Source organism: Orycteropus afer, unplaced genomic scaffold, assembly GCF_000298275.1.
Source record: "Orycteropus afer afer isolate SDZICR_OR568_19922 unplaced genomic scaffold, OryAfe1.0 scaffold00123, whole genome shotgun sequence".
In the NCBI taxonomy this organism is placed as follows: Eukaryota; Metazoa; Chordata; class Mammalia; order Tubulidentata; family Orycteropodidae; genus Orycteropus; species Orycteropus afer.
The window spans coordinates 3,937,176-3,955,641 of record NW_006921710.1 but is presented as its reverse complement, the minus strand read 5'-3'; the positions used below and the strand labels follow the sequence as shown (position 1 = coordinate 3,955,641).

Below are 18,466 nucleotides of genomic sequence, written 5' to 3'. Positions count from 1 at the left end.
ACATTTACCTCAGGTAGATACACTCCTTGGAGAGAACAATCATGGGAGAAAGAAGGGCTGCTTATGCACAGGGAGACAGCTCAGGGGGCAGGAGTTCATGGAGGGATGGACACAAGGGAGAGGTAACTACGGGGAGGAAGAGGGAGGGGAGCTGTTGCATTGTGGTAAACTGTGGTCACTGTCATGAGACAAAGTGTCTGTGAACTGCGGATGGAAAGTGAATTTGCTCTGTAAATCTTCACCCAAATCACAATAAAAAAAATAAAAAATGTTTGCATTTCCGCCTTTAATATAGAGAAACTGAAAATTATTGAATGATAGGGGTCTCTCCCCCAATAGGTCTTGTTGAATTTTCAACATCATATTGATAATTCAAGCAAGCACTTGTGAATATACTCCTTCCACACTGATCACTGCATTCCTTGAACATGTTCTCACCTCAGGATCTTTGTACCTGCTGATTCCTCAGTCTGGAAGAACTCCCCCCAGAGCTTTGTATGCCTAGTTTCTTCTTGTCTTTCAGTTCTTAAGGAAGGGCTTTTCCCTGATCAGCCCAGCTGAGTCATGTGGGGTGGTAAGTACCATCTTGAAACGCTTGGATTATTTATTTTTGTATTCAGTCTGTTTTTCAGTGAGAAGGCAAACTCCCCAGGCTTGGGTACTTCCTGTGTTTTGTTCATTAGAGCATCTCCAGTGATTAGAACTCTGTTGGTACTTTGTTCCACTGTTTACTGTTAAAGTCTCATCAGCTCTCACAGTTGCCTGCAAACATATAACTCCCCTTGAAGCAATGCCAATCTGTATCCTTTAATTTATCCTTTCTACAAATATTCATAGAGCACCTACTATGTGCCAGGCACTGTTCAATACTAATGGGATACATTAGTGAAGAAAAACGCAAAGAGCTCTGCTCTTCAGGGTTTTACATTCCATCAGGGACAAAGTGGGAGGCAATGAAGAATGATACAAAATACAAGAACAGTATAGAGACTGTTAGAAAGTTGTTAAGTGCTATGGAAAAACCAAAACTGAAAACTATACAGCAGGGTAAGGGGGTGGGGTCACCTCATTGTGCAGGTGATATTTACACAAAGACTTAGAGGTGACACAGCCATGCGGATCCAGGGAAGAGCACATGGGTGATATACAGATATGGAAGGGCCAGCGCCCTGGGATGGAAGCATGCCTGTTACATGTAAGAAATAACAAGAGGTCTATATTATTGGAGCAGAGAGTGGGGAGAGAAATGAAAGAGATGTCCAAGAAGTAGTGGGGGACCAGATCGTGTAGGGCTTTGTAGGACATTCACTGTGAGGATTCTGGCTTTTGCTCTGAGTGAAATGCAGAGTTGCTGTTTTGAACAGAGGAGAATTGTGATCTGGCTGCTTTGTGGAAAAGAGACAAGAGGAGAGAGAGTAGGGAAAGGGAAACCAATTAGAAGACCCTTTAAATGACCCAGGCAAGAGATGATGGTTACTTGGACCAGCAGAAGTGATAAGAAGTAGGTGGACATAGGATTCTCTTAAAGGTAGAGCTGCCAAGATTTCCTGATGGCTTAGAGGGGGAAGTATGAGAAAGAGGCCAGCCAAAGGTGAATTTAGGGCTTGGCCTAAATAAGGAAGCATGCAAATACCCTCTGGTGAGTAAGGGTAGGCAGGGCTGTGGCAATGCAGATTTTAAGTGGGGAAATCAGTTCCTTTTCTAACATGCTACATTTCAGATGTTTTTAGACATCCATGTGGAGATAGAGTAATCTGTATCTGGAGTCAGGAGAGGGGTCTGAATATAGAAGGGCTGTATATGCACAGGAACATAGCTCAGGGAGCAGGAGTGCATGGGAGGGAAGGACACAAGGAAGAGGTAACTATGGGGAAGAAGTGGGAGGAGAGCTGTTGCATTGTGGGAAATTACAGTCAATGTCATGAAACAGTGTATATGAACTGCTGTATGGAAAATGAATTTGCTCTGTAAACTTTCACCCAAATCACAATAAATATTTTAAAAAAAGGAAAATATGAAATAATATTTCTCCAATATCATGTGTAATAAATCGATTTTCCCAACCTGGGGGAAAAAAATGTGCACAGATAATGAAGAATGGATGACACAAGAGAGAAAGGAGAAATCCCAACAAATATAAAGTTAGATGTTTCTCAGAGATGTGACGAAACAAATGTTAATATTTAAATCTCAGGAAAAGTAGTTTCCAAGAGATGATTGTCATATCAGTAATACTATATTGCAAGTATAGGAGCTCTGGTAGCCTAGTGCCTAAGGCATTTGACTGTTAACCAGAAGGCTAGCGGTTCAAACCAAAGGGGTCACTATGAGTAGGGTCCGACTCGATGGCAAACAACAACATATTTCAAGTTGTGAAACATGACTTACAACCGGGTAAAATGGTCAAAGGAGCCATGGTAGTACAATGGTTAACAGCTCAGCTGCTAACCAGAAGGTTGGCTGTTCAAACACACTTTGCAGCTACACAGGAGAAAAGACCTAGCAATCTGCTCATGTAAAGATCACAGCCGACAAAACCCCTACGGGGTGGTTGTACTCTGTCCTAAAGGGTCGCTATGAGTCATAATTGACTCAGTGGCACACAACAACAACAAAAGTGGTCAATGGAGGCTCTTATCCTACACTGATATTGGAGCTTGGCGTCTTTTCTAATAACCTCTTATCATATTACCTAACGCTTCAGTTCCCTCAACGAGGGTAAGAAGAAAGGACAAGGAGTGGGTGCATTCCAGACGAGGAACTAAGAAAGCACTTTCCCTTCATAACAGAACTGATGCAGAAGCTTGTTAAGAACTGATTTAGTAAGATCTAATGACAAACCTTTAGGAGCAAAACAAGATAATGGACTAAGGCACCAGAAAAGAGGAGTTTATGTTAACAGACAAGGAAGGAAAACAACAAAAATAAACCAATCCACACAAGATGTAGGACCAACACAAACAGTTCATATTATTTTGACTAAAGCTGTTATACAACTTGTTTGTACATGAAAAACATTTTGACTAACACAGCAATACATGGATAATCAATACAAAGCAGCCCATCCTCTGTTCTTTGTTTCACTGCTAAAAGCTTTAAAGTGTGACTGAGGCTGACATCTACCCAGGGCACTAGAAATGGATCTTGAGGCCACATTTTTTTTTCCTTAGGCAATAATTTTGACATTTTATTCCCTCAATGGAAAGATGATCTGTCATTCATAAAATTATCCCATATGTACTTATTTCCATTTAGGTACTTATTCTTAAAAACAAAGCAAAATCCTTAAGAACCTACATTCTTTCAATGACATGGTAACATCCCTAAAGCCAAATGTTCTTCAGATAAAACAGAATATTTCTAAACCAAAAAGCTCTAGATTTTTAGCAAGCCTTGAAACAATACGCACAAACTAGCTCAACTATATAATAAAAAATAGTTTACATGTCACTTCAAACTCAATCTTAGTTCTACCAACAACTTTTAAACATTTTATATAAAAACACAAATTTTTTGAATAAAAGTCATCATTAAAGATTTAAACGATCCAAAATATTTTTCCAATGCTGTTTCGCAGCATTTCTCACATACTGCTGGTGAAAATAAACACTTTGGAAAACTGCCCATAACTACTAAAGGTAAACTGACTCTATCTACTGAAGTAGGCTTAGGGTCACACAGCCTATGACACACGAATTCCACTCCTAGATATACATTTAGAAATGTGCACAGATATGCACCAAAGCCTTGTATAAGAATGTTTGCAGAAGCACTATTCATTATATCTTCAAACTGTTGTTGTCGTTGTTAGGTGCCACTGGATTGACTCCACTCATAGCAACCCTATGTACAACAGAACAAAACACTGCCCGGTCGTACGCCATCCCCACAATCCCTGCTATATTGAGTCCATCATTGCAGCCACTGTTGTCAATCCATCTTGTTGAGGGTCTTCCACGTTCTCACTGATGCTCTACTTTACCAAGCATGGTATCCTTCTCCAGGGAGTAGTCCCTTCTGACCATGTGACCAAAGGAGATGAGATGAAGTCTAGCCATTCTCACCTCTAAGGAGCATTCTGGCTGCACTTCTTCCAGGACAAATTTGTTCATTCTTCTGGCAGTCCATGGTATTTTCAGTATTCTTCACCAACACCACAATTTAGAGGCATCAACTCTTCTGCAGTCTTCCTTATTCATCGTCCAGCTTTCACATGTATATGAGGTGAATGAAAATACCATGGCTTGGGTTAGGCTCAACTTAGTCTTCAGAGTGACATCTTTGCTTCTTATCACTTTAAAGAGGTCTTTTGCAGTAGATTATCTCAGTTCAATATAAAGTCTGATTTTTTTGACTGCTGCTTCCAAAGGCATTGATTGTAGATCCAAGTAAAATTAAATCCCTGACAACTTCAATCTTTTCTTCACTTACTGTGATGTTGTTTATTGGTCCAGGTGTGAGGATTTTTGTTTTGTTTATGTTGAGGTGTAATCCATACTGAAGACTGTCATTTTTTATGTTTATTAGTAAGTGCTTTAAGTCATCTTCATTTTCAGCAAGCAATGTTGTATCATCTGCATATTGCAGGTTGTTAATGAGTCTTCCTCCAATCCTGATGCTGTGTTCTTCTTCATACGGTCCAGCTTCTCAGATTATTTGCTCAGCACACAGACTGAATAAATATGGTGAAAGGATACAACCCTGACGCACATCCTTCCTGATTTTAAACCACGCAGTATCCCCTTGTTCTGTTTGAACAACAGCCTCTTAGTCTACGTACAGGTTCCTCATAATCACAATTAAGTTTTCTGGAATTCCCATTCTTTGCAATGTTATCCATAATTTGTTAGGATTCACACAGTTGAATGCCTTTGCATAGTCAATGAAACACAAGTAAGCATCTTTCTGGTATTCTTTGCTTTCAGCCAAGGTCTATCTGACATCAGCAATGATATCCCTCGCCCCACTGGTAACAACCAATTGCCCAGTGAGAGCAAAATGAATAAACTGGCGTATTCATACATCAAAATACTGAACAGCAATGAAAATAAACAAACTACCACCACATGCAACAACATGGATGAATCTCACAAACATAATACAGAACAAAAGAAGCCAGACACATCCAAAGCACAACAATTAGTCTCTCTGTGCCTGGAACATCAAAGGTAGAGGAAGATTTCATAACAAAAGGAGGAGATGCAATGTATGACTGATTGCTTCCATGAACAACTGCCTCCTTTGCCATGAGACCAGAAGAACCAGACGGTGCCCAGTGGCTACCGTTACCAAACATTTTGATCAACGATCCTACAGAAGAATCCTGATCCAAGAAATGCAGAACAGAATTTCAAATTCTCAGGGACTCTAGACTTTCTGGAGCCAAGAGGCTGGATGAATCCCTGAAACTATTGCTATGAAGTAATCTTTAAACCTTAAACCCAAAATACCACCTTAAGTCACCTTAAAACCAAACAATAGTTTAGCTTAATTAGTAAGAAATGTCGGCCTTGAGTATTATGCTCTTTTAAGAACGATCTAGGTGGGATCAAAGTGACAACAGCAACTCAAAAGATCAGATAGGAATCTTAGGGGGCAGTGAGTGTATGTTAATAGGGAGAAACAACTCAGAAAAGGAGGGGGAGAATGGCTGCATGACTCAGAGAATGTACTCAATGCCACTGAATTGTAGGCGCAGAAACTGTTGAAATAGTAATGGTTTACTGTGTATATTCTCAACAAGAAGAATAAAATAAATAAAAAGTTTTAAAAAAAGCAGAAGCTAGACACAAAAGAATACACACTATGGAATTATATTCATATAAAGTTCAAGAATGTTGTTGTTGTTGTTATGTGCCGTCGAGTCAGACCCAACTCATAGGAACCCCTCCTTGGGTTTCCGAGGCAGTATCACTATGGAAGTAGATTGCCCAACCTTCCTTCCAAGGAGTGGCTAGTGGGTTTGAACCGCCAGCCTTCTGGTTAGCAGTCAAGTGCCTTAGCCACTAGGCTACCAGAGCTCCCAAGTTCAAGACAGGCCACACTAATCTATTCTGCCCAATGACAGCAGAATGGATCAACTGGCATTTCATACATCAAAATACTGAATAGCAATGACAATAAACAGACTACTACCACATGCAACAACATGGATGAATCTCACACAGAATGCAGAACAAAGAAGCCTTCCTGTTAGAAGTGAGGAGTGTGGTTAACCTTGGAGGGAGGAAGACAATAACTGCAGGAGTCAAGGGGGCCAATGAGGCTGGTAATTCACTCTTTCTTGGCCTGAATGCTAGTTACATGGGTATGTTCACTCTGAAAATTTATGGAGTTGTACTCTTGTGATCTCTGTATATGTTTCACTAAGAAGTTTACTGAAAAAATAAGCTGCTCTAAAATTTAACAAATACATTTTACTTTTACTGTTTTATGAAAATTAATTTTCTATATTAAAAATAATTATTTTATTGAAACAGTATTCTACATAAAAGAGAAACAACGAAAATTTGAAGGATTATATATTCATACCATAAAATGAGACTATTAGTTACCCTTACATCCATATGCAATTAACAGACAAATAATCTTTTTCAATAGAGCATCTTACCTGAGTTGCTTTGCATAGCTGAGTTCAATCTCTGTCCTTTCCTTTACAAATTTGATGTATTTCTCAAGAATATCAATTCCCCACTGTGTGTGTTTTTCTAGGTTGTCAAACTGATCCTGTTAAAAAGATAAAGAGAGAGTGTATAGTCTTTCTGTATGATTAAAGTGACTTCAATGAACAATTCTCTCAACAATATATTTCTACGTAGAAAGTAGTACTAATATTTTCCATGATTGTACTTGGGTGTTTTTTTGTTGAGCAGTTTTAAATCAACATTACCAAATTAGGTTTGAAAATTGCCTGGAGTACTGAACCCATTAGTTCATGTTCTATATGCTTACTAGAAACATGATTTTTTTAAATATAATTAATGTCCTAGTGCAAAGGAAAATGTCTTTCCCAAATACCAAAAACTGACAGATGAAACACACACAGGAGAAAAAACTCACACTCTTAGTACCTTAACTATTAACCTCTGGGTGATCATTCAAAACAGCCGATTGAAACTCAAGGCAAGGAAGCAGAAGGGTAAAAGGGGTTAAAAAAAATTGTTTTCTTCAACTTTAATGTACTTCTCTTAGTTTGAGATATATCATCATCATAATAATAGTAATAATAATAAAAGGACACAGAAGAACTAAACAACATAATCAGGTAGATTTTATGCATGTGTTCAAAACTTTTACCCTGATAACAAAAGATGCACCTACTTTTCAACTGTATGTGAAACTTTCAGGGATATTGACCATCTATCAGGCCATGAAAAAAACCCTCAATATTTTCCATACTGTACATTCTAACAACTTATTCTTTTTGCATGCCTTTTCCCATTTTTTAATTTATCAAGGTATAATTTATATCCAGTAAAACACACTCACTGACTACATTTCAATAAGTTTTGGCAAATCAATGTAACCAAATAATCATCACAACAATCAAAATACAGAACATTTCTATCACCCCAAAAAACTCCTTGTGCCTCAACCAAGCCAACTCCCCAACCCCCACCAGAGGCAATCACTGATTTACTTTCTATCACTATTCGTTTGAGTCCGGATTCTTTTGCTCAACTTAATGGTTTTGAAATTCATCTATGTTGTTGCATTAGTAATTCATTCTTTTTTTTTATTGCTGAGTGGTATGCCACTGCATGCACGTACCATGATTTGTTTATCCACTTATCCATCAAAGGAAGCTGGGGTTGTTTCATTTTTGCCTATTATGGATAATATAATAAGAACACTGATGTACAGATCTTTGTGTGGACATACGTTTTTAGATCTCGTGGGTAGATAATTTAGGAGCAGAACTGTTGGATCATATGGTAAGTGTATTCCCTTTATTTCCTACTGTTCTGCATCATTCTGTTTCAGGTGTGTCATAATTATCAGGAACTAGAAGATTTTTCAGATATCCAATGAGAGCATTTGTTTTTTGTCACAGTCCTCATGACCATGGGACTTACTCTGCCATCTTACTTTGTATTCTGTTTATCATTTCTTTCTTCTTCCCTCCTCCATTAGCATTTTTAAATTTGCATAATTAAAAATACAGATTACCAGTGCAAAAAAAAAAAAAAAAATCTGCTTTCCTCAAACAAATGGGTAAAATAACTTACAAGGCCTTTATTTAATCAAATTCCGGCACTTATGTGCCAAGAATAGTGCTTGGAACGGGGGAATCAAAATGAACAGGAACCTGCAGACTGCCTTAATTTCCTTGTCTTGATGAATGAGAGGCAAATATTCCAGAAACAGGGACTGGAAAGACATGGAGATGTCCAGGAATCATGTGGATCTGTCCTGCTGAAGTACAAGGTGGCAGTGAGGCCAAGGTGCAAGGTGATGGGTGGTGGTGAGTGATGAGACTAGAGACAGTCAAGGGACAGGTTACCCAAGGCCTCAAAGGCCCATCTAAAGAGCTTAGACTGACAGGCACATGTGAGCCACTGAAGGACATGTATAGGCATGACCACAGGTGTAGGAGATGGAAGAATCAGGAGACTCTTTCAAGTCTAGATGAGAGAAAATAGGCGCTGAAGGGCAGCATTTTGTAGAGACTTAACAGAGAGAACCACTTGGTGATTGACTAGATATGGGGGAGAGGAGTTCTAGAGGGAATTCTAGGATCCTCCTAGGTTCTGCCTTCTGTAACTAGATGGATGGTCCAGAAAAGAGGAACACCCATTTAGGGTGAAAATTAAATAGTTTTGACGTGTTGGACATATCCAGAAGTAAGCTGGGAACAAAGGACTATTCAGAACTCAAGGAGGCAGGCCTAAAGCAGGAGAGAAATGAACTAGTGGAAGCGAAGTTATCAGGGATGAGAATGTGAAAGCCTATTGCAACTCTGCACAGAGCTAGTAAAGAGGGCCTGACCCAAGAAGAAGGACATAGACAAGACTGAGAAAGTGAGCCCAGGGAGAGCTTTAGCAGAGCACTGCAGGGAAGAGAATTTCAAGCGAGGGAAGGGTGGATAGTATATTACCTCCTGAGAAATAATAGTAATAGGGGATGAGTCCAAAGATCAGACAGGACTCCAGCCCCAGCGTGGCACTTTACAGAGATAAGCCACCAATCATCTCAAAGTTTTAGCCATTTGCCTTTCAAATGCAGATATAATCTCTTCCCAGGGGGTCATGTAAAATGAGGAAGTGCCATATCAAATATAAAAACACAAAATTACAATTTAATCTCATCACAGGCATGTGCAGTTGAACAGTACACATTCAAAGTCATCCTCCAGCTTGTTTTTTTATACCCAGCATCTTCAGTTTTCAGTCTGTCCTTGCACTTTGATTCTATTTTCCATTCTAAGCAGCACAAACAGTAAAAGGAGAAAATTTTCCATACAAACCAAATTTGAGTGGCGTTAGGCAGGTGGTAAAGTCAAAAACACTGTTTCTTAAACTTGAGATGCTCTGTTCTGAAGAACATTAATTTTCTCAACCCCTCCCCCCACCATAGCCACAGAATCCAATTTGAGAAACATCAATTTAAGAAATTAAGGAGTTATTTTACTAGAATGTTTTTTAATGGGATTACTGTAGAATGTTTGCCTTTATGACTAATAATTTTAAGCACTATAAAAATAAAGGACAAAAATTTAAAGTTCTCATTGATTCTTGGTCCTTCAATAACATAAACTTCTTGATTCCATTTCAAGAAATACTAGTCAGGAAGGCTCTTCATGCTACCTATAAAGAAGAGATGTCAAGCAAATTAATAGTGTAAACAAGACTGTTGTTATTGTTAGCTGCTGTGGAGCTGGCCCCTAACTCATGGCGACCTCATACAAAACAGAACGAGATGCTACCCACTCCTGCACCATCCCCAGAGTGCTGCCTATGATCCTGAGGTTTTCATTGGCTGATTTTCAGAAGTAGATTGCCAGGCCTTTCTTCCTAGTCTGCAAGCTCCACTGAAACCTGTTCAGCATCACAGTGAACAGATGGGTGGTGAATGACTGAGCATGAGTGCACTGACTGGGAATCGAACCCAGCTCTCCTTCATGGAAGACAAGAATTCTACAACCGAACCACCAATGACCTCTAAACAAAACTGGGTGTCTCTTAAACTATCTGAGAGAAAAAAAAAAATAATAATGTAATGACTACAAATCATTCTTACCTATTTAGAGCAAGGCTTCTCTAAACCTCTCTGCTAACCATTAACCCTTTGTTGATCTACTTTCACAGCAATCGTATATATTTAACAACTCCTTTCCACACCCCTCCCTCCATTTGAGAACCCTCTCTCTGCATAAATTTCCATCATCCCCAAATGAACAAGGGAACTCATTTCCAGGTGAAAGCAGACATGGATGAAAACTTGCTGAGTATACACATGCCCCAGCTACCACTGTCAACCACTCAGAGGGGGATCCATGCAGGAGACTGTGGGTAGAGGGGAGAACAATGTGGAACAAAACTCAAAATCATTAAAGAAAGAAAGACAAAGGCCAGGTTTGCTGGTCTGATAAGACCCCTAAGACTATGGCTCCTAGTTACCCTTCAGGTCTGTAATTGAACTCTTTCCTTTGGCTTCTAGCCAAACAACAGACAGGCACATGGGTGAACATTTACATCAGGTAGATACACTCCTTGGACCGATCAATCGTGGGAGAACAGAAAGGCAGTATTTGCACAGGAAGATAGCTCAGGGGGCAAGAATGCATAGGAAAGAAGGACCCAGGGAAGAGGTAACTACAGGGAGTAAGTGAAAGAGAGCTGTTATATTGTGGGGAATTGCAGTCAATGTCACAAAACAAAATGTGTATTAACTGCTGTATGGAATATGAATTTGCTCTGTAAACGTTCACCTAAATCACAATAAATTTTTTTTTTAAAAAAAGCGTATACATACGCTCTTAAAATTTGACTCTTGTTCTGTTAACAATTTGCCTAAGTATTTTTCTCTAACATATTTGTTTGCATTTCTTTTTAGTCCTTACGTATACAATATAACACGGCAGTGGTGGTTCAGATCTAAAATCCCCACCTTCCATGCAGGAGAACTAGGCCTGAGTCCCAGTCAATGACGTTCATGTGCAATCCCCAGCCATATGTCAATGGAGGCTTGCATACTGCTGTGATGCTGAACGGGTTTCAGTAGAGCTTCCAGACTAAGATGGACTAGGAAGAAAAGGCCTGGCGATGTACATCTGAAAATCATCCAGTGAAAATCCTATGGACCACAACAGTCCCATCCCATTGTGCACAGGGTCACCATGAGCTGGAGGCCAACTTGACACAGCTAACAACAACATAAAATACAAAGCAACAGCTTTTGATATCAAAACCCTATTTTAAAAATCTACATTTGAATTGCATCCACCTTAAAAATTACTGGTCTCCCTTGGGGAACATCTATGTCAACTGGAGTAACAGTCCACAAAGAAGAGCTCTGGTTGCTCAGTGCTTAAAGCAATGCACTGCTAACCAAAAGGTCAGCAGTTTGAACTCATCTGCTACAACATGGGATAAAGATGAGGCAGCATGCTTCTGTAAAGATTTACAGCTTTGGAAACTCTATAGGACAGTTCTACTCTGTCCTACAAGGGCATTTTAAGTTAGAATTGACTAGATGGCAGTGGGTTTGGTTTTGCTTAGTCCACAAAAACAATGTTTTACATCCTACTTAGATGAGTAGCAACTGGGGTCTTAAAAGCTTATGAGTGGTCACCCAAAGTACAACAAATGGTTTCTCCTCATTAGGAGCAAAGAAGGGTGAAGAAAATCAAAGACACAAAGAAACAATTAGTTCAGAGAACTAATGGACCACATGAACCCCAGCCTCCATGACCCTGAGACCAGAAGAACTGGATGGTACCCAGTTACCATTACTGACCACTGTGATCAGGATCACAATAGAAGGTCATGGACAGAGTGGTAGAAAATATATTAAAAAAATTCAAAATCATAAAAAAGACCAGAGTTCCTGGTCTGATAAAGACTGGTTGAACCCCCGACACCAAGGCCTTTAGACACCCTTCAAACCGTAACTGAATCCACCCCTGGGATCACCTTTCAGCCAAACAACAGACAGGCCTACAGTGTGAACAATAACATCCAGTGAGGGCCACACTCCTCAGAACAATCAACCACACAAAACCAAAAGGGCAGCATCTGCCCCAAACAAAAGCTCAGAGGCAGGAAGGGGCAGGAAAGAAGGACAGGGAACCCAGGGAGGAAGTGAGAAGAGTACTGTTACACTGAGCGCACTGCAACTAGTGTTACAAAACAAAATGTGTACTCAGTGTTGAATGGGAAACTGATTTGCTCTGCAAACTTTCACCCAAACCACAATAAAATGTTCAAAAAAATGGCCTCAAACCAACAATATGTTTTCAATAAAGTTATCTGTATTCAAGAACTTCTGTAAGCTATGATAAAGCACTTAATCAAACAACACGGTCTAATTAAGATAGAAGATCTTAACAATAAAACTCTTCCTCAGTAACAAATAAATGAGTATCTGGTTGTGTGTTTGTGAAGATAGCATAATTCTTTCCATGTAATATTAAGACATCTCTGATGATGCCACACTCCACTGCTGCTGCTGCTGCTATCACATGAATCACTTCGGCATGGAGTTTTCTGACAGTGGGGAAAAGAAAATTCAAAACAGATGAAAAACTAATCAGCCCACTTACATTCTTGACTAAAATGTGGAAAACTTAATGGAAAAAAATTCCTAATCTTAAAAAGACTCCTTTGTGAGCAAATATTATAAATGGTACTTAAAAAAAAAAATAGCCTTTGCTACTTTGGGGATGTTGCCAATGCATTCCTTCCTTTTTGATGCCACATGACAGCAATTCTCAAGACCATTTTGCAGTCTTCAAAATTACTGAAGACCCCTAAAGAGCTGTTTAGGTTATATCTATCAATATTTACTCTCTCAGAAATTAAAACTGAGAAATTTTTAAAATATTTATTAATTCATTTAAAAAGACAAAAACAAATCTAGTACATGTTAATTTATGTCACATTTTTTTATTTTAAAAAACTTTATTTTCAAAAAAAAAATAGCGAGGAAAGTGGCAATATTTTACATTTTTGCGAATCTCTCTAATGTCTGGCTTAAATGAAGACAGCTAGATTCTAACAGAAGCTTCTTTGCACAAGCTTTTGCAATTCATTACTTTAGTTAAAGCATATGAAAGAAATAGAACTTCACACAGGTAAGTTAGAAAAGGGAAGAGTATCTCAATAGCATTTTCAGTTAACTCTGGATACTCTTTGATACCACACCAGAACTTGACAAAACAGTTTCTTAAAGCCTGTTGCAATATGAAATCTGAAACCACAGCAATGAACTTTTTGTACCCGGTTATATTAAAATCTGTTAGTCCACTTTATGCTTTGGATTTTTCACTCATGTGTGATTCTGGAACATCTTGAACTGCTCATTTAGAAAATATTATTTCACTGATTTATGCATATCTTCTAAATGTTGACACATTCATTATAAAGTATCAAAAATTACATTTGTTACTATCACTGGGTAGCTCATCAGAAAAGTCTTTAAATATTTGGAAAAGGTCAAGTTCACAGTGGTGAACTTTTTTTCAAAATTCTAATTTTCACTTAAAACCTAAAATGGTATCCTTGGTAATAAACAGCGTCAGCTATTTTCTTGAAGTAACAGGTTCACTTCATTCATTTCAAGAAAGTGTTTGCAAATATCTAGCAGTTTGTCAGTCACCCTTTGAAGTAAAAATGACATATCTTGAAAAAGCATCTAGTTCAGTTCACAATTCAAAGAATCACACAAGTGTTCTGGTATATATTAAAGTGCTTAACGGACATCTCCCACTTTATCACACACACTATTAAAATATATATTTTCAAGGGTCAAGATTTAATAATATTCATGATCTTCACTGCTTCATGTAGGACATTTTAAAATAAAACTGAGGGTTGTTTGTAGCTTTTTATTTATTTATTTATTTTGGCAGCTAGTGAGTGATGGTGAAGAATATAATAACTACTAGTACTTTGTTTGGAGCTTGCCTTGATTCAACACCAACAGTTTCACCTACCATTGCTTTTGTACCATCATGCAAATATCAACACAGTGAAAAAGAAAATGCCTTGGATCATTATGAAAATAATTTTGATCTTACAGACTCCCCCCCCAAACAGTTGCAGGAACCTCCAAAGGTCTGTTGTTGTTGTTATGAGCTATCAAGTCAGCCCCAACTCATAGCCACCCCTCCTTGGGTTTCCGAGGCAGTATCACTACAGAAGTAGATTGCCCAACCTTCCTTCTGAGGCGTGGCTGATGGGTTTGAACCGCCAGCCTTCTGGTTAGCAGTCAAATGCCTTAGGCACTATGCTACCAGAGCTCCCTCCAAAGATCTGGGGACTACAATTTTGAGAGCCACTGCCATATGATAGATATTCTAAAATTTCTACTTAAAAAAAACCCTGCTTATTTCCAAAGGTTAAAGAAGTCAGGTAATATATGACCTAATGGAAGACAATGTTTAATTTATAAATGCATACTCTATACTAACTCTAAAATTGTCCAGAGGACTGCAAATGGATGTTTGCAAGTCACTGGTTACAACCTGATGGGTCCCTTTTGGGAACTTTCCCAATGCTTTCTCTTGATCTCATATTGCTCCTTGAATTCAAACCAGCTGAAGATTCATGCCAAGAGCTATCAGCTAGGAAAAGCTGAGTAGGCTGAAAAGACAAATGAGGAGAGTACAGCTGAATTAATGTACAATTGTTGTATTTTACAATTATTTTCAGATTTGGTGTTATGTGCAATGCTGTGATTAAATTAAGTTCTTTATACTTAGAAGATTAAAACAGAATAAGTACAAACAAATGGCATTTGTTTAGGTCATGGTATCTTCAAGTGTTCCTACAGAATCATGTTCAATAAAAACAAATTTTGCCTTCGCTTATCTGTAATATGAACCTATCCGTCAATTAAGGTCAGCATCTCTAAGTCAGTATATAATGATATTCTTGGTTATTTGGGAAGTTTTTCTGAAATCCAATTTTTTTTTTTTGTAAAGTTATGCACAAAAGCTGATACAGGAACTACATTAGAAAGGCATTTCTTTTGAGAATTAGTAGAACCCAAGTCAAGGAGCCCTGGTGGTGCAGTGGTTAAGCACTTGGCTGCTAGCTGAAAGGTTGTCAGTTCAAACCCACTAGCCACTCCATGGGAGAAAGAAGTGGCAGTCTGCTTTCATAAAGATCACAGCCTTGGAAACCCTATGAGGGAGTTCTACTCTATCCTACAGGGTCTCTATGAGTCAAAATTGACTCAAGGGTAATGGTTGGTTTTTTGGGTTAGAATTCTTATCATCTACAAGGAAGTTTATCTCCAAAGTATATACTTAAAAAAAAAAAAAAATTTGTGATTTGGGTGGGAGTTTATAGAGCAAATCAGTTTTCCACTCAACAGTTCACACACATTTTGCTTCATCTCATTGATTGCAATCCCCCCAACATAACATCACTCCTCCCACTTCCACCCTGTATTTCTTGTTTCCATTCCTCCTCTCCTAACCCTTCCTGCTTTCTGAACTTTGTCCTTGAGCAAATACTTCCCTTCTGATCTCATATGGTTGACTGTACTAAGTTGTTCACCTTGTAGACCTGTCTATTGTTTGACTGAAAATTGAACTATGGGAGTGAGTTCAATCCCAGGTCCAAAGAGCGACCAAGGGCCACAGTCTCAGTGGTTCTACCAGTCTCTACCTGACCAGTAAGCCTGGTCCTTTATTTATTTTTTAAATTATTTTGTGTTTTGTTCCATATTTTTCTCTCACTCTATCTAGGACCTTCTAATGTGATCACTTTCAGAATGGTTGGTAATAGTAGCTGTGTACTATCTAGTCCTTCTGGTCTCAGGGTCATGGAAGCTGAGGTTCACATGATGTGTTGGACTAATTGTTTCCATGTGTTTTTGATTTTCATTACTCTTCTTTGCTCCAAATGGGATAGACCAATAGTTCCACCCCAGATGGCCGCTCACATGCTTTTAAGACCCCAGTTGCTATTTACCAACGTAGGACGTAGAACATTATCTTTGCAGACTGTTGCTGTTATGTGCCAACTCGACCCGACTCATAGCGACCCCTCCTTGGGTTTCCGAGGCGGTATTACTACGGAAGTAGATTTCCCAACCTTCCTTCCAAGAAGTGGCTGGTGGGTTGGAACCACCATTCTTCTGGTTAGTAGTCAAGTGCCTTAGGCACTATGCTACCAGTGCTCCTATGTTGTGTCAATTTATCTTAATATCCCCCAAGATTATGTTGTTAGCTGCTGTCAAGTCGGTTTTGAATCTTAGAAACCTTGCATTCAACACAGCAAAATATTGCCCAGTCTTGCAACATCCTCACAATTATTGCTATGCTTGAGTCCATTGTCACAGCCACTGTGTCAATCCATCTCATTGAGGGTCTTCTCTGTTTTCGCTGACGCTCTTTACCCAGCACAATATCCTTCTCCAGGAACTGGTCCCTTCTATCAACATGACCAAAGCATGAAAGACAAAGTCTGGCCATTCTTGCTTCTAAGGAGTTTTCTGAGCTATACTTCACCAAGACAGATCGTTCATTCTTCTAGCAATCAATGTCACAAACCAAAATGTATATGGACTATTGAATGGAAACCAATTTGCTCTGCAAACTTTCACCCAAATCACAATACAAAGTTAAAAAAATTAAAAATAATATTGTCAACTTCTAATAACTATGGTTCCTGTAATTAAAAAGTGTACTAAAGCATCATTATTTAAAATCCCTGGAAGAAGCCAATGTAATGTAGCAAGGAACTAAGTTGCTACGCTATCTCCATGTAAATGGTTCAGTCTCAAAGAAAAAAGATTCTAAGGCCAGCCCCTCTCCATGAACTAATCTCTCAACACAGCGAGGTTTTTTCTCAGTGCAGGAAATGATCCTTTCCATATTACCGAGTCCACTTTCATCTATATTATCCAGACTGTTATTTTAGGACACTCCAGGTTTTGATAAATGTACCTTCCTAAACACTTGAGGGGAATTCTGGTAGCGTAATCCCTAAGGCACCTGACTGCTAACCAGAATGTTGGCGATTCAAACCCACCAGCTACTCCTCGGAAGGAAGGTTGGGCAATCTACTTCCATAGTGATATCACCTAGGAAACCCAACGAGGGGTCACTATGAGTTGGTCCAACTCGATGGCACATAACAACAACAACAACAAACACGTGAGCACTTTGAGAAACAGACATTAAATGGCTCTATTTAAACAGAATCTCTTGGGATGAAACTATTGGTATTAGTTTCCTCTTATCTTTTCCATATCAGAAGGTATGGATTTACCCAAAGTGTAACTGCAACAAAACCTCCATTTAAAATGTTTTCAAAAATCAATTTAGTTCTGAATACTAAAGTAGCTGTGTATACAGACACAAAAAAAGTTCTATAAAACTTTATAGACAAAAATGCATCAATATAAATGCAACCTGCAATTGTATTTCTCAAGTTTTTAAGAAACATTTCCATTAGTTTCTGTGAACAAATCAAGATTTATTTTCATATATTAATAGCAGAAATATCCAAATATAAATTTTCAACATAAAAGGTTCAAACCATGGTAAAAAAAAAAAAAAAAAAAATTACTCAAAATTACACCACCGACAAAAGAGAAAATATATTTGTTTACCACAAGAGGAATAGATAAATGTAAAAGGCAAAATTAGAAGAAGCATTTTTACAAGAAGCATAAATAAACACTTTGTATTTGAACAATACAAGCAGATGCAAATTTTATCCAATCACCTATTTATCTGCTATCTCTGAAAATCGGGACTGTAAATTACAGTGGTATGTGGCCTAGGTTGAAAATACCTAGTAAAGTAGGAACTTGCAATATAATTGGTGCAATAGGAGCTACACCACCACAGTCCTATGGCTGGACAGTCAGATCAATGCAACAGATTTTCATCAGAAAGAGAAAGTACCCAAATGAAAAGTTTTACTGAATTCATAATTTCTACGACTTGCCATAAAGCAAACTTATGCTTGTGTGCTGTGACCAGCCACAAGTCTGCCACTATTCTGAAAATAAAAGTACAAAGGGGTTATTCTACACTCACGGTTCTTCCCAACAATTGCATTCTAAACGTAAGAGGTAAGCAAGCAAGCAAACACAAAATAGTAATACCTGCATGGGCTCTGAGCGAAAAAAAAAAAACTTTAGCAGAAGTTTAAGAGGCATCTGGATGAAGCCAGTGATATAAACAATGTAGGAGTTCCGGCAAGATGGCGGACTAGGCACAAGGACTGCACAGATGCTCTTCAACAAAGAAAAGGGAAACCAATTAACACAGACACAGAAGATA

At 38.5% G+C, this 18,466-nt stretch overlaps 1 protein-coding gene across 1 annotated transcript in view; it reads right to left on the bottom strand.

Annotated features, from left to right (window-relative positions):
* FNBP1 (formin binding protein 1) overlaps window positions 1–18,466 on the bottom strand; it is a 207,839-nt gene that overhangs the window by 119,017 nt on the left and 70,356 nt on the right. The window contains exon 3 of the mRNA XM_042781451.1: window positions 6,611–6,726. Coding sequence (XP_042637385.1) covers window positions 6,611–6,726 — 116 coding nt within the window. The remainder of the gene's footprint in view (window positions 1–6,610; window positions 6,727–18,466) is intronic.